Source organism: Garra rufa, chromosome 2, assembly GCF_049309525.1.
Source record: "Garra rufa chromosome 2, GarRuf1.0, whole genome shotgun sequence".
Taxonomy (NCBI): Eukaryota; Metazoa; Chordata; class Actinopteri; order Cypriniformes; family Cyprinidae; genus Garra; species Garra rufa.
Genome location: NC_133362.1, coordinates 42,108,584 through 42,125,312, shown reverse-complemented (window position 1 = coordinate 42,125,312; position 16,729 = coordinate 42,108,584). Strand labels below are relative to the sequence as shown.

The window sequence follows — 16,729 nt, the reverse complement described above, 5'->3', positions numbered from 1 at the left end:
ATAGTGGAGTCTTGTATGAGGGATGTGTCTACTAGCACAATTACTGTAAATATTTTGTTTGTCTTCCGTGGACAGGACGTCCATCTCACCTTGACCTTTTCTCTCCGTCCCCTTGTCTCATGTCTAAGAAAACCCACCCCTCCGGATAGAGACAGGACCATCCTCTCATTGTTTCTGAGTCTGGCTTATCCATGCCACCCTGAAACATCTTCCAGAATCCTCTATGTTCACAACCAACACCATTTAACAGATAGTGTATTGAGAAATCTAGGTGGAGTTTCTTCTCATGCTTTCTGTGGAACTTCCTCTAGGTTTTATTGGCTTATAAGTCAAACTATATTCTATAGCAGCTCAACACTCATCTATCCATCTTCAGAGTTTATCATCTTCAAAGTTCTTTAACCCATTTGCCATGTCAGGTGAGTCTTCTCTTCACTGTTTTAGATTACTGATGTTTCCCAAACTAGACCCAGACCCTGTTGTAGTTGCCCTGTTTTGTCTTTCTCTGTCCTGTTTACATCCGGTTTGACTTTTACTAAGACGTCAGTTAATGGAAAAGTCTTCGTCTCGCAAAACAACAACAAACTGATGAGTTTTTGTATAGAAATATAGTTTGCTTTCAGCCATTTTTAAACCAAAATCAGTTTTGACTTGAAAGTGTACCATTTGCACACTCCATTAGGCAGCCCAACTATTTTCAACTGTTAATAAGTTTCTCAAGCACCAAATCAGCACATTATCATGCACAGGAGAACTGGCTGCTGAAAATGAGGCTTTGCCATATGGAGGACTAGAAGATGAAGTGCCACTTAAAATAAAATGAAGGAACCAGTTATCAGTTGGTTATTCTTAGTATTGCCATTTGATTGTCCTGAGAGGACATTAAAGTTTTCAGTATGTGTACTTGTCAGTTCGAAAGAGGATATATAAATAAATATCAAACTGACAGATAAATAGACATTTAAAACAAAATGCAACCATAAAAAACAGTAAATTATGTAATGGACAAATATGAAATTATTAACACAAAACTATTGTATGGCTTCGTAAAGAATACAAGTTGTAGTTTTCTGTTTCTTTTTCTTATCAGCGTGGAGAGAACTGCTACTTTAAGTCATCCATTAGTAAGTAATCAGTCAGACTTAGCTTTGTACTTTGTGAAGTTTGTCGTCTTTCCTTTGTCCTTCACAGAAGCACAGGAAAGAAAGGACAATGTGCTAATCATTGGTATCATTAGCACAGAGTAGAGGAAAGTGTCTGAAGGTTATCGCAGAGACCGAAGAGAGGAGATTGACAAATTAGAGAGGTGCTACTGGTTTTCTCAAGTCTTGGAGTTTAACGAGCATGGATGTGACTTTTTATTCTCATTTAAGTAAAAAAGAGAAATGGGCTGAAACGTGTGAAGACTCTTAGAGATACTGGGCTTTCTAGTAATCCTGCTTCCTTGTTGCTTAAGATCAGTCAGAGAATATCAGAGTACTGTAAATGCAGACTTTGCAAGAATGAAACCATGGGAGAAAAACAGTCTTGCTTTCTTGATCTAGGTAGAGACGAATCATCTACTTTAAGGGCATTTGACTGCATCTTAATGCAGTTTGAAGTATGCTGCTGGTGCACTGTGTACAAACGCAAACCCGCTATCTTGTAGGAAGTTGAGCTAAATGCGGGAAGAACCAGAAGTCAAGCAGGTCAAGGCGATAATCACTGTTGAGGTATTCGGTTTTGCGTTGTTTGGAACTATTTCCTTGGTGGAGCAAAAATAGAAAAACAACTGCCACTGGAACATATTTTTATGTTTATCGTTTTTAAGGTCAATTTCTGGAAATCTGGACTTCAAAAAAAGTATGTGTGTATATATATATATATATAATATATAAGTATGCAAGAAAAAAGATGCAGTTCATTTAACAAACACTGATTATATAATATACAGTTGAGGTCAAAAGTTTACATACACCTTGCAGAATCTGCAAAAAGTCAATTCTTTTACCAAAATAAGAGGGATCATACAAAATGCATGTTATTTTTTATTTAGTGCTGACCTGAATAAGATATTTCACATAAAAAAGGTTTACATAGTCCACAAGAGCAAATAATAGTTGAATTTATAAAAAAAAGCCCCCCTTCATGTTTACCTATACGCTTGATTCTTAATACTGTTGTTACTTGAATGATCCACGGCTGTTTTTTGTTGTTGTTGTTGTTGTTTGTTTAATGATAGTTGTTTGTGAGTCCCTTGTTTGTCCTGGACAATCAAACTGCCCACTGTTCTTCAGAAAAATCCTACATGTTCCACAAATTCTTTGGTTTTTCAGCATTTTTGTGTAATTGAACACTTTCCAACAATGACTGTATGGTTTTGAGATCCATCTTTTCACACTGAGGACAACTCAGGGACTCATATGCAACTATTACAGAAGGTTCAAACACTCACTGATGCTTCAGAAGAAAACACAATGCATTAAGAGCCGGGGGTGAAAACTTTCAGAATTTGAAGATCAGGGTAAATTTAACTTATTTTGTTTTCTGGGAAATATGTAAGTATCTTCTGTAGCTTCGGAAGGGCAGTACTAAATGGGGAAAAAAAAATTACATTTAGGCAAATTAAGAAAAATGTACACATCATTCGGTTCAAAAGTTTACACCCCCGGCTCTTAATGCATCGTTTTTTTCCTTCTGGAGCATCAGTGAGTGTTTGAACCTTCTGTAATAGTTGCATATGAGTCCCTCAGTTGTCCTCAGTGTGAAAAGATGGATCTCAAAATCATACAGTCATTGTTGGAAAGGGTTCAAATACGCAAAAATGCTGAAAAACCAAAGAATTTGTGGGACCTGAAGGATTTTTCTAAAGAACAGTGGGCAGTTTAACTGTTCAGGACAAACAAGAGACTCATGAACAACTATCACAAAAAAAAAACAGCAATGGATCATTTAGGTATCAACACAGTATTAAGAATCAAGTGTATGTGAACTTTTGAACGGGGGAATTTTATTAATCAACTATTATTTTCTCTTGTAGACTATATGTAAACGTCTTTTATGTGAAATATCTTATACAGGTCAATACCTAATAAACAATAACATGCATTTTGCATGATACCTCTTATTTTGGTAAAATAATTAACATTTTGCAGATTCTCTGCTTTATAATTGTAGGTGTGTATTTTATGTTCTGTAACAGGTCACAACACTATTATGCAAAATGTTTCACTATAAATAGATTTGTATTTTCGATAAATAAATAAAATGACTACCGGATCCAAAACTGGATAAGTATTTATTGATAATTGAATTACATTTCTCTTTTATACACATTTCATAAATGATACAGGATTTTACATTGTCATTTTTAAAGTCTTCTAACATTACAGCATCCAATGCCAATGACAAAATGAACAAATAAAGAATATGAAAAAAAATGTTTTTCATTCAGCGTCACCCATTACCTATTTTCCCCGAAATATAATTTTCATATTAAGTGCACATGAAGAAAACTTTAAAATAATAGACATAACTAAAACATAATCAGTGTGGGAGTAGAATAAGGAGCTAAAATAAGACGGGCAAATGGGCGGAGCGAGGGGTGTTCGAGAAGGTCAGGTCTTCCATTCTCTCTGTTCTCAGATCAGTGTTCAGAATAAAGGCAGCACTGCAGCGATCGAGCAGCAGCATTGAGACTGAGAGAGCAAAGACAGGCTAAAACAAGACATAATGGAGAGGAGATCCTTGACCAATCAGAGCCTGCGCAGCAGCCGGGAGCATCCTTGCTGCTGGGTCATGGAGGGTGAGGGATGGGGTGGAAAAATCAAACTCTTGATGAACCAGGAGTCTGTAAATCTGCAATCAGCATTCATAATAATCTTTGCTTTTTTGATTCATTTATATATAATTTCCCCATGTAAACATACATTCATGCAACACCCGCTTGAGAATAGATTCCATATATTTGATATATTATTATTATTATTTAAAAAACCCTGAAACAAACAGAAAACCCTACAAATAAATGAAAAGAAGTTCAACTTATCAACGACCAGACCCAAGACCTCTTATAGATGTACAATAGGTCAAGGGATGTCAGTGTTCTGGGCATCTTGAAGAAGATGATGGTTGAGTTTTTGCTAAAATAACTTGAGTGTGTTTACAGCTGAGTTTATGACTGGTGATCACAGAAGTGAGGCTGAACAAATGTTTTTATGCTATGGACGAATATTATGCATGAATAGGAAATTCATGAAGATGCTTGCACCTAGTGCATATTGTCATAAACGTGCACAGTGACCTTGATTCTGCCTTGCATGGATATCCTTATGCATGACATCCCATTCAACCAGTCAGATTCTAAGGTTTAGGTTTAGAACGATGAACATTTATCAGTCGCTTATATCCTTTAGGGTGATCAATGCTTAGGTTCAGCACTGGGCCTCAGTTTTGTTTCAGGACCAGTAGTAGATATGCTTGTGTCCTGTACCCATCAGCTATGACTACAGTGATGGACCCACAGTTTAAAATTCAGCTTATAACAAGACATCAAGTCTGCTAAACCCTGTTTAAACAAACTTGGATATAAGACTGAAGCATCTCCACTGAAACCAGCTGGGTCAGACTTAACACAGTTATCAGCTATTATCCTTAAAAAAAAAAAAAAAAAAAAAATCACCTACAGTTCAGGTCTTGCTGTGTTAAATCACAATGTAATTCACTCAAGCACACCAAGTAACTCCCACTGACCTGAACTCTTCACCAACAAAAAATAGTCACTGTTCAAGGGCCTCCATCACAACACTTCCACTTTTAGCCAGACATGCAAAATCCAAAAACCTCAGTTTGGTTTATGATAACCTTGATTATGCTATGTCATTATTTACTATTTACCATAATGTAATTCCAGACCCAATGCTGTTTTTTTTTCCAATGAACACAAAAAATCTTGAAGAGTTTTCACAGTTCTTTGTTCTTTTTTTCTAAAACTTTAGTTTATACCATGTCTGTTGAGTTTCAAAAACAACAACAAAAAAGTCGTTCATATGATATATTGCAGGTCTCCTGAAGTGTGAGGAACAGACTGAAATGTCATTACAAAGCCATAAGACTCCTCAAAACAACAAACGATGATATTTTAAACATTTTCTCATCTTTTTCATCCATCCACAACAAAAACATTGATGCATCAATCCATAAGAATCAAGTGATTTAATTCTTCTGAAGAGAGACGATTACAATCATTTGACCAATTATTACCTTTTCCATGCTTCAAGCAAATAACTTTGAGCTTGTGTTTACCATATTTGATAAGCTCTGTGAATGTGCATTGAACAATGTAACAATAAAAGACTAAATTAAATCTCTTTATCATATAAAGCTCCTCAGAAAACTTGAATTAAACCACTCGATTCATATAAAAGTCTTTTTTGCACTTTGTTATATTATAGTTTGGGTTGGATGAACTTTCAATGGATTGACAGCAATGTTAATGGATTTTTTAACAATACCTTTGGGTTCCAAAGATATAAATGTCTCGTGGCTTTGTAATGACATGCAGAAAATCGCCCCAATTACAAAACATAAAATGTCAATGTTTGAACCTAAACACAATCAACATTTTAGGAAATGTCAATCTGTTCCTCAGAATTGTTATATGGCTTCCAAAAACGTAAAGAACACAGAGTTGTATTAACTAATGAAGATTTGACGGCCGTGGTCAGTATGAACGTCGTTTGGAAATAAGCTGTGAGAACATTCAACTACATTTCTCCAATTTCTCCATTCTTCTATCAGAGTTGTAGACTGGAATCTCACCTTGTAATATTTAAACACAAGGTAAGAACAGACACAAGTTGCTGCTAAGGGTATTTGAGACTCTATTCCGCATCTAGAGAGATGAACACAACATGAATATGGCTTTAAAACGCTTAATGACGACCACAGGCACAAACATGGACAGTCTGACATAATGAACAGAATTCTGCTATAGAACAACAGAGCTATTTGCTCTGTGGGGGTCTGAGTGTGTAGGGCAAACCCATAGAGACAATAAGTTTATGGTTCACGATAATGGCCCAAAAAACAATTTCAAGACTTGACTTGATATGTTCATTTTGTTCAAGTCAGTTTCACATCCCTTAGATTCAAACAGTTTGGGCGACCATCTCTGTTGAAAACCAAGTGAAATGATTAAGAGAACTTTGTATTTATAATGGCCTTAATATCTCTGGTATGAAAATGCATGGGAAACCCAATGAAAACAATGCTGACGATCAGCTCAACCCAGCTAGAATCTTTGCTAAGGCCTGTCGGCTAAAGATAGCACATATAGACAAAGGATGCGACAATCTCTCTCTATGGCATGCCACGAAGTGTGCAAAACACACGCTAATTCTAGATCTAATATATTACACGCTCTCTGCATGTTCCAGAAGACTTGGCATATCGAGGCAGATATATGCAGCTAAAAACGCCACATGATTGATGGGAAATTGATCGCGTCCGGAACCTTTTTCCAGAAAAATAAATCACATTTTACACAGTGACCTGCCTTAAGACCGTTCGATGGGTCATTTTCTTGGATCGCGTCTGATAAACAGGTGTTTCGTAACAAGCACGCTGCAGCAGATGCTGTGAGGCACTGTGGGAAAATGTCATTTGATGATGTTCGAAAGAAGATTTATAGAGAAGAGAGAAGACCTTTAAAGAGCCAAGCAACCATGTGTATGTGCGTTTCTCATCAACATGTAAACCGATGGAGTGTGTCATATTTCTAAAGAAATAAAAAAAAATCGGAGGCTCACAGCGTTAGGGATGGACTAGTTGAGCTTCGTTTGATGATGGGAATTTTAGAAAATAAATTTTTTCAGAGCATCTGCAGATATGTAATGTCTGGTGGCATGGTTAAAAAGAAAATCTAATAATGAGAAGAAGAAAAAATTTCTGCTCATTTTTTTTCATCATCATCATAATAAACATAATATGGCTTGTAAAATAAAAAGTGCCGAAATTCTTTGATTCTTTTTTTCTTTTTGGAATAATAGAACACACAGTGATATTTTAGCTGTCAGATCTGTCTTCAGCTCTTAACAGGTCCGTAAGGAAGCGAGAAAGGAATCGGGGAGAGTCAAGAGTATTTCGCTTAGGCTGTTGGGTACAGGCGTTTCAGCCACAAGAGGACTGGCTTGATGGTAAACGGATCTTTTCCGAGACGGAAAAGAGCACCACGTTCCGAAATATCTTCCGCAAAGTGTCAGAGTTAGGGATCTCAGCAGTACTCCAATGTGGAAAACACTGTTCAACCCAAGGGCAGATGGTTTTTAGGCCTCAGAGTCCGTTTCCCATGCAAGACGCGGGGTCATTGTCTCATAGTGATCGATGTACTGGTTGAATCCCAATGTCTCAACTTCCTGTCTGAAGTAGCTCTGCGTTGTCCTGTTGCGATATGGGAGCGCCTGTTCAGCGAGCATCTGTCATCACCATCCGTTCAGGGATGTAGTTTTGTTGTTTCATTTAATTGTATCTCTTCTCCTCTGCATAGACTTGCCAAATTAAAGACAACGATAAAAAGGATAATAATAAAACTCTGAAGCCTGCTGTGGATGTGGGTTTTCACTGAGGTTGTAGAGATAAAACAAAAAGATAAAAAGAGACAGAAAACAAAACGCAAAGAGGCAGAAGAAAATGAAGTAAGAGAGAGAGAGAGAGAGAGAGAGGCAGAAAGGGCTTCAGGTTGTCATCAGTCCTTGCTGGCATTGATTTGCTGGAGAGGGAGGTTCAACTGCAGCGGGTCTCGTAGACGCTTTAGATCCAACTCCACCTGAGGTACAGAAAGAAAATAAGGATGAAGGAATTTAGCAGAATAGAGATGTTGGAGAGAACGTACACGCTGCTCTTTTCCATACAACAAAGAAGAGTAATCAGATCTATGAAAATAAAAGCCTTTAAGCACTAAAAGAAGTATTTTGACCTTAATATTAAACTATATTAAATTGCTTTCTTTCTATGCCCCTAGTGAAAAAGAAATGTACTAAAATGTATTTAAAATACATTTCATGCCAAGTATACTACAAATACATTGACATATTATGTAGCTAATAAAAATACCCTACAATTGTACTTTTAGTATACTAAATTTGTATACTATTTTGAAGTCTGCTAAACTGAAACAACTCACTTTGTACATAATGCACTTTAATTGTGGGGAAGTAGTGCTGAAGTCCAACTGAAGTATATTTGGTTGTGCTAAAGTGGAACTATTGCAAGTATACTTAGGTACACTTTAAATATTTTGCTTTAACGCCTGATAACATTTAAAGATCATACAATCCTCATCAATAGTGACATTAAAACACATTGTAGGTTTAACACACATAAATGTGCATTGTACAGCAGTAGTACTTCAAAAAGTTTAAGTACAATTTATATTTCAATAAGTCTTGAGCCAATATGTCAGTAGTTATGACTTGAATTATAAGTAGCATAAAGTAAATGCATTTTAAATCTATTACATTTTTACTAGGGGCCTAGATTCTCTAGATTCTCCCACTTATGATCCTTCAGAAATCATTGTAATATGCTGATCTGGTTCTTAATTATTATCAGTTCTAATTGGTGCTCACTTATTAATAATGTTTCTTCTTATTATCAATGTTAAAGCAGTTTTTACTGCTCAATAAATTTGTGGAATTCTTTGATAAAGAGAATGTTCAAAATAATATTTATTTGAAATATAATTATTTTTTAATGTCTTTACTGTCATATTACTTTTTCTTCTTTTCTTTCTTTTTTAATGGTAGTGCATCACTGTTTCCACATAACATCCTGTTTTCAACTTTGATAACGATAAAAGTAATCTTGAGCATTAAACCAGCATATCAGAATAATTTATGAAGGATCATCTGACACTGAAGGCTTTGCTTTACAAGAACAATTGAAATGTTAAAGTAATTTCTAAAATAAATTAAAGTGGAAAGATTATTTTGTAATAACATTTCACAATATTACTGCACTGTAAAAAAACAAATGCAACTTCATTTTACAAACAAAGACAATGCTATCTACATATTAGACTAAGTTATCCATTAAGGTTTCTATAACAATTAACTGTTTGTCATTCATAAATAATAAAAGTGATAATGTGGTGACATTAAATAAATAAATAACCTCAAGGACAGTAATTGTTCTATTAGCAAACTAAGAAAATCAGCATTGCATGAACAAACACATTTTTGAGAGAACATCAAAAGTCTTACTATCAAGTTGCCTTATTTAGTTTTGTTTTCTCAACTATTTATTTTTACATTATGTTTTTTACTGTATTTTTAATCAAATGTATCCCCCCAAAACCCCACAAAATTATAATTATTCCAAACTTTTGACTGATAGTTTGTTTAATTATTAAAAATATATTAATAAAAATATGAATAAATACATGTAATAATATCCTCTGGCTTAAACATATATTTTTAAAAAGTTTTTGCCATGTTTTGTCTGCACCTACAAAACAGGCAAGAAACATTGTCACTAATAATGTTTTAGTTAAAAAAAAAAAAAAAACATTAAAAAAAATGCTAAATTTGGGAAACATTTGGGAAAATAAGGACATTTAAATTAATCCACAAATAAATTATGATTTTTAGACAGCTGAACATGCAAAATAATAATTAGCATTTATTGTGACAGAACCAGTGTTGTTTTTGACAACCATCTTAGATTTAGTCTTAGTCTTAGTCTTTTGGACTAAAATGCTTCTTAGTTTTAGTCAAATTTTAGTCACTTCTATATGTGATAGTTTTAGTCCAATTTTAGTCGACGAAAAGTCAAAAAGGTTTTAGTCTAGTTTTAGTCGACGAAAAGTCAAAAAGGTTTTAGTCTAGTTTTAGTCGACGAAAAGTCAAAAAGGTTTTAGTCTAGTTTTAGTCAAAAAAAGGGAAAAAAGTAGTCTTTTAACAAATTAATGTAGGTCAGTAAGTATTTTGCTGTTGGGTAGTGTCACTTATAAGTTCTGAAAATAGCAGATCTATAGATCAACACAATGTGAGCTTCCGGATCGACTATTTTCACCAATAATTACAATAATGAAGGAATGTTTTAGAACATAAAAGACAAAAAAGGATGGAATGCTAAAACGGCTTGCCATACTAGTATAGCAAAGAGTATTTAATGCTAAAACGGCTTGCCATACTAGTATAGCAAAGAGTATTTACTGCTAAAACGGCTTGCCATACTAGTATAGCAAAGAGTATTTAATGCTAAAACGGCTTGCCATAGCGTCAGATACTTTTTAAGTTTTAATTGGCATGCACAATAAGCGGAAATGTCATGCATTTTAAACATCTGACGGACCACCCACTGACATTTTCGTCTATTCTCGTCTCGTCAACGAAAACTCACACACGTCTCGTCATGTTTTAGTCATCAACGAGCCATTTTTATCTCGTCATCGTCTCGTTATCGTCATGAAAAAAAGTGGCGTCAACGAAATGATTTCGTCATCGTCATCGTTGACGAAAACAACACTGGACAGAACATGTACTTATTAAAATTAAATACGTTATGAATTATGGATATTATTATGATGGGAAATAATGGCATCTTTAAACAGCATTTAATAGTCAAATATATTCACTGCTGTCTATGATAATGCTTTACAGTTTCTCTTGTTTTGTATTTTTTATTTAAAAAAAAAATTAAAAAGCTATATTAATTACTGCACTAAACCATAATATTGAAATCTAGCACATGTCTACAGCATATACAGTACAACAACAATTTTCTGTTTCTTTAAGAGGATGAACTCATATGATATTTGTGTGTGAGCCAGCTTACCTCAGCAATCGCATCCTTCAGTTTGTTGTACTTCTCAATGTCAAAGCGTGTTCTCTTCGCACCCTTATGAAAGAACAGCAGGTACTGTCTGTCCCTGGCGTCTGGGTAAATATATTCCTGTGTAAGAGAACAACAGCAGAGAGGTCAGACGGATCTCCTCCTACTGTGGCACCCATGTGTTCACAGGCACCTTCTGAAATTCCATTGATCTTCTAGGGCAAGGACTGAGGATAAAGCGCGGTAGCGGCTCACCTGACGTGTCAGCACGAAGTAAGCATACATCGCCATTGCTGTACCATAGGTGATAAAATACGTGACGGGCTCCATGATATCCCATGAGTACTCCCACCAGGTCAGCCGTGCCAGAATGCCAAACTGTGTGGCCATGTATGCCATCCCACCCCACAGCACCCAAGTAGTCCGGCGCTCTGCTTTCCTACTCAGCTCTTCTTTAACCTGGAGATAATGAGAATACAAAAGATCATTTTTAATTTAATTCAGGTTCCATTGGTTAATTTATTAAAGGAGTAGTTCACTTTCAGAACTAAAATTTACAGATAATGTACTGAGCCCCTTGTCATCCAAGACGTTCATGTCTTTCTTTCTTCAGTCGTAAAGAAATTATGTTTTTTAATGAAAAAATTTCAGGATTTCTCTCCATATAAAGGACTTCTATGGGCCCCCGAGTTTGAACTTCCAAAATGCAGTTTCAAAGGGCTCTAAACAATCACAGCCGAGGAAAGAAGGGTCTTTTTATATACTACAGTTTATATACTTTTTAACCTCAAATGTTCGTTTTGTCCAGCTTGGCAAGTCGAGCGTTGAAGATTAAAAAGTAGGTACAGTGCCTTGCAAAAGTATTCTTTTTTTTCACATTTTGTTTTGTTGCAGCATTATGTTAAACTGCTTTAAATTACTTTTTTCCCCACATCAATTTACATCTCATACACTGTAATGACAAAGCACAAAACAGGTTTGTAACAACTTTGCAAATTTATTAGAAATAATAAACTGAAAAGATCCCATTGCATAAATATTCATACCCTTTTCTGGGACACTCAGGTGCATTCATGTTGCTTCTAGATGTTACTACACTTCGAGTGGAGTTAAACTGTGGCAAATTCATTTGAATGAGTATGATTTAGAAAGGCACACACCTCTCAGAAAAGATCTAACAGCTGAAAATACATATCAGAGCAAAAACCAAGTCCGGAGGTTAAGATAACTCTCTGTAGAGCTCAGAGACAGACTTGCGTTAAGGCAATGATCTAGGGAAGAGTTCAGAAAAAAATCTGCTGCATTGAAGATTCACAGAAGCATTATCCATAATGGAAGACGATTGGAACAACTAGGACTCTAGAAAATGTCTGCCAGCCCCCATCCAAGCTGACAGAGCTTGAGAGGTGAAAAGGTGAGGCAAAGAATGGCAGATAATTGCCAAATGCAGATGTGCAAAGCTTATCACATCATACCCAAAAACTTGAGGCTGTAAAGGTGCTTCAACTATGTACTGAGTTAAGGGTATGAATACTTATGCAGTGTACTTAATTTCAGTGTTTTATTTTAAATAAATTTGTAAAATTTGGAAATCTGGTTTTTGCTTTGTCATTATTATGGTGTATGGAGTGTAAATTGATGTGGGGAAAAACTAATCTAAAGCTGTTTAACATAATGCTGCAACAAAACGTGAAAAAAATGAAGGGGTATGAATACTTTTGCAAGGGACTGTAAGTTGTAAATGTTTTTAGAAAAAAAAAAAACGAACTTTTTGCTAGATAAGACCCATTTTCCTCGGCTGAGATCATTTAAAGCCCTTTGAAGATGCATTTAAACTTGAAAGTTTAAACTCGTGGGCACCATATTAGTCCATTATATGGAGAGAAATCCTGAAAAAAAAAAACAAAAAAAAAAAACATTTCTTTATGACTGAAGAAAAAAAGACATGAACATCTTGGATGACAAGGGGGTGAGTACATTATCTGTAAATTTTTGTTCTAAAAGCGAACTACTCCTTTAACTAACATGACAATATACACTATATTTGTTACAGTATATACACAATGCAAATGTTTTTGAACAGTAAGACAAAAAAAAGTTTTTTTTAAGTCTCTTCTGCCCACCAAGCCTGCATTTATTTGATTCAAAATACAGCAAAAGCAGTAAAATTGTGAAATATTTGTACCATTTAAAATAACAGCTTTCTATTTGAATATATTTTAAAATGTAATTTATACCAGTGATCAAAGCTACAGTACATTATCAGCATCATTACTCTAGTCTTCAGTGTCACATGATCCTTCAGAAATCATTCAGAAATGATCTTTTTTTATTATTATTATTATCATCATCATCAATATTTAAAACAGTTGAGTAATCGTTTTTCAGGATTCTTTGATGAATAGAAAGATCCAACAATCAACATTTATGTGAAATAAAAAGCTTTTGTAACTTTATATACCATACCATTCTAAAGCTTGGAGTCAGTATAAGTTTTTATTTTTATTTCTTTTAATTTTCAATAAAAATTATTACTATTATTTAGCAAGGATGCTTTAAATTGATATAAAAGACATTCACAATGTTACAAAAGTTTTCTTATTTTAGATAAAATAATAAAACTGTTCTTTCTTTTAATCAAAGAAACCTGAAAAAATTCTAAATTCTAAACTAAATTCTAAACTCTATAATAATAAATGCTGCAAATCTGAATATTAGAATGATTTCTGAAGCATCTTGTGACTGACGTAATGATACTAAAAATTCCGCTTTGAAATCACAGGAATAAATTGTATATTTAAAATATATTCAAATAGAAATCAGTTATTTTAGATAATGAACATATTTTAAAATTCTAGTTTTTGCTTTACTTTGGGTCAAACAAATGCAGGCTTGGTGAGCAGAAGAGACTTCTTTAAAAAAAAAAACATTAATCTTATTGTTCAAAAACTTTTGACTGGTAGTGTATATGACCCATTTTACAATGACCCATTGTACACTTAGTACAACATGGTCCTGGATCAACATGCTTGTTGATCCTGGAACAACATTCCAATCAACCAATCAGAATTGATGGATTACTTTGCCAGTTTTAGCCTTGCGATAAGGGTTAGGTGCTTGCTTCTATGTTAATCTATCATTTGCCTCTGATTTTAGGAATAAATTATGGGTAGGGTTAGGTTTAGGGAAAGGGATAAAAGATGTTGATCCAGGAACATGTCTTGCTTGGCAAAATCACAGTGACTTGTCTATATATAATGCACAAGCACTACAGGCAAATTACAGTAAACTTATGTAAAAGTAAATGCAAAATGTGTCACATTAACATCAAAATCTTGAGCAATTTGTTCTCCTCATACAATTATTTTGCTCTATTTTCCACCAGTAGACTACAGACACAACCATTTCTTTTTTATTTGCTAAAAACCTTTCAAAGAAATTGTTGTTGCTTTATTAGTTCAGATTTGCTCACTTCTAATGCTGTAGAACACAAATAATCCCAAATGCAAGGCTCATTTGGTTTTAACAAAACTTTGCAATTACAGAATTAGCAGTATTCAGGCAGCTCTCTGTGTGTAAAAACCCTCTTTTCCACGCACTCAATGTACTGTGCGATTAGACTCTCAGCCTAATTATCAGTTGTCATTATGATCAGATAATGTGTTTTAGTATCAATCTAGATGTTTCGTTTGCGCGTCTAATGTATTCATTTGTGATATCCCCCTGTGTGAGCAGTTCAGTGGCTGGTGCTGCTAATAAAAAAAATGGAGTACATCAATTAAAAAATGTCCATTTTCGCAAGTTTATGATTCCATTTACATTAAAAAAAGCTATTTTTTGTGTTTATTTTCATATCAAACATTGCATTACCATGTTTAGCTCTAAATATGACAGAAATAGGTCTGGAATTGAATCAAATGGCTGTATTATTGATTGCAGTGGCTATTCCTACTGCTGGACGCCATGTTATTAAACTGCTATTGACTATAGCTTTTGAAAATCTGATCACAAATGAGATGTTGGTCAATATACACTACCAGTCAAAAGTTTTTGAACAGTAAGATTTAAATGTTTTTAAGTCTGCTCACCAACCCTGCATTTATTTGATACAGCAAAAACTGTAAAATTGTGAAATATTTCACTATTTAAAATTACTGTTTTTATTTAAATATCTTTTAAAATGTAATTTATTCTTGTGATTTCAAAGCTGAATTTTTAGTATCATTACTCCAGTCACATGATCCTTCAGAAATCATTTTAATATTTAAGTTGGGTTGAGAAAGCCAACTTAAAGAAATGCAAATTAAACTTCTTATTCTTTTTCTGAGACGAAAATTTCTGACTACTACTCCTCCTAGAGTTTGAACTCTACAAACTCCAAACTCAGCCCAGCTCTTTAGACTGATCTGACTCGGACTTGCTGTATCTTTCCTGACAACAATGGAGGACAAAATCACTGTCTGTGGTTACTCAGAGCTGTACGATACATCTTTGTACTTTTATAGAAACAGGAATAAAAAAGGATCTTGCTTGGAAGAAAGTGAGTGAAGAGGACGGACAATCTGGTAAGTTTTAAAGAAACGCTCTTTACTCAATTTGACCTACATATATATACATATTGAGACTACAAGCAAGCTAAAGCTGGCAAATTGAGCTCATTCACCTATTTTACAACTACTTTCCCACTGACGAGTGGCAGACGCCCCTCCCATGACGCAAATTTGCGTCTGTTGTGAAGTAAATTTCACGCGCGAATGAAGAGAGTAAACTAAAATGTTCAAGTGTCCAACTACGTGCGAATAGCGCGATTTATTCGCGCAAGTCGCGTCCGGTGTGAACGCTCCTTTACACTGACAGAAGGTTCAAATGAGCCAACACTATTCAAACTCCAACTGTCAAAATTAAAATTTTAAACTTCCAGAATCCATTGAGACTCAATCATGCTTCCCTTCTATGTACTATATTACTAAGCCATTGAGACTCATTCAAAATCGGTCTAATCCATATATCTATCTATGCCTTGCAACTAGAATCATGCTAGTAACTTGCTAATCATGCAAGAAACATACTAGAAACATGCTAGCACCTTGCTAATCATGCTAGAAACACACTTTATCTCTGACAGACTGTATTGCCTTCCAAATGTTTAAACTTTAATCTTTTAAAACTACTTCAAACTATTTCAGACTTTCTGGTCTGGCTTTCTCAACCCAACTTAAAGTTTGTCTTGACAAACTTTTATCCATTTCCACGGTGAGAGACAGAATCTAAAAATAAAAATCCGGAAATCACATTATATGATTTTTTAACAATTTATTTGTGAATTACTGTGTCAAATAAGTATTTGATCACTTGAGTCAAAAAATGTTAATATTTGGTACAGAAGCCTTTGTTAACAATTACAGAGGTCAAACGGTTCCTGTAGTTCTTCACCAGGTTTGCACACACTGCAGGAGGGATTTTGGCCCACTCCTCCATACAGATCTTCTCTAGATCTGTCAGGTTTCGGGGCTGTCGCTGAGCAATATGGAGGTACAGCTCCCTCCAAAGATTTTCTATTGGATTTAGGTCTGGAGACTGGCTAGGCCACTCCAGATCCTTGATATGCTTCTTACGGAGCCACTCCTTGGTTTTCCTGGCTGTGTGCTTTGGGTCATTGTCATGTTGGAAGACCCAGCCACGACCCATCTTTAATGCTCTGACTGAGGGAAGGAGGTTTTTGCCCAATATGTCACAATACTTGGCCCCGTTCATCCTCTCCTTAATACAGTGCAGTCGTCCTGTCCCCTGTGCAAAAAAACACCCCCAGAGCATGATGCTTCCAGCCCCATGCTTCACTGTAGGTATGGTATTATTGGGATGATACTCATCATTCTTCTTTGAATGGAGTTAAGACCAGAAAGTTCTACTTTGGTCT

At 35.0% G+C, this 16,729-nt stretch overlaps 1 protein-coding gene across 1 annotated transcript in view; it reads right to left on the bottom strand.

Moving 5' to 3' along the window:
- Positions 1 to 3,258: 3,258 nt before the first annotated feature.
- The window catches only part of mcu (mitochondrial calcium uniporter), a 111,899-nt gene continuing 98,428 nt past the window's right edge, over positions 3,259 to 16,729 (bottom strand). Inside the window, exons 7-9 of the mRNA XM_073834264.1 lie at positions 11,068 to 11,271; positions 10,816 to 10,932; positions 3,259 to 7,804 (exon numbers count right to left, since the gene is read on the bottom strand). Of these exons, the coding sequence (XP_073690365.1) occupies positions 7,724 to 7,804; positions 10,816 to 10,932; positions 11,068 to 11,271 (402 nt within the window). The 3' untranslated portion in view covers positions 3,259 to 7,723. The remainder of the gene's footprint in view (positions 7,805 to 10,815; positions 10,933 to 11,067; positions 11,272 to 16,729) is intronic.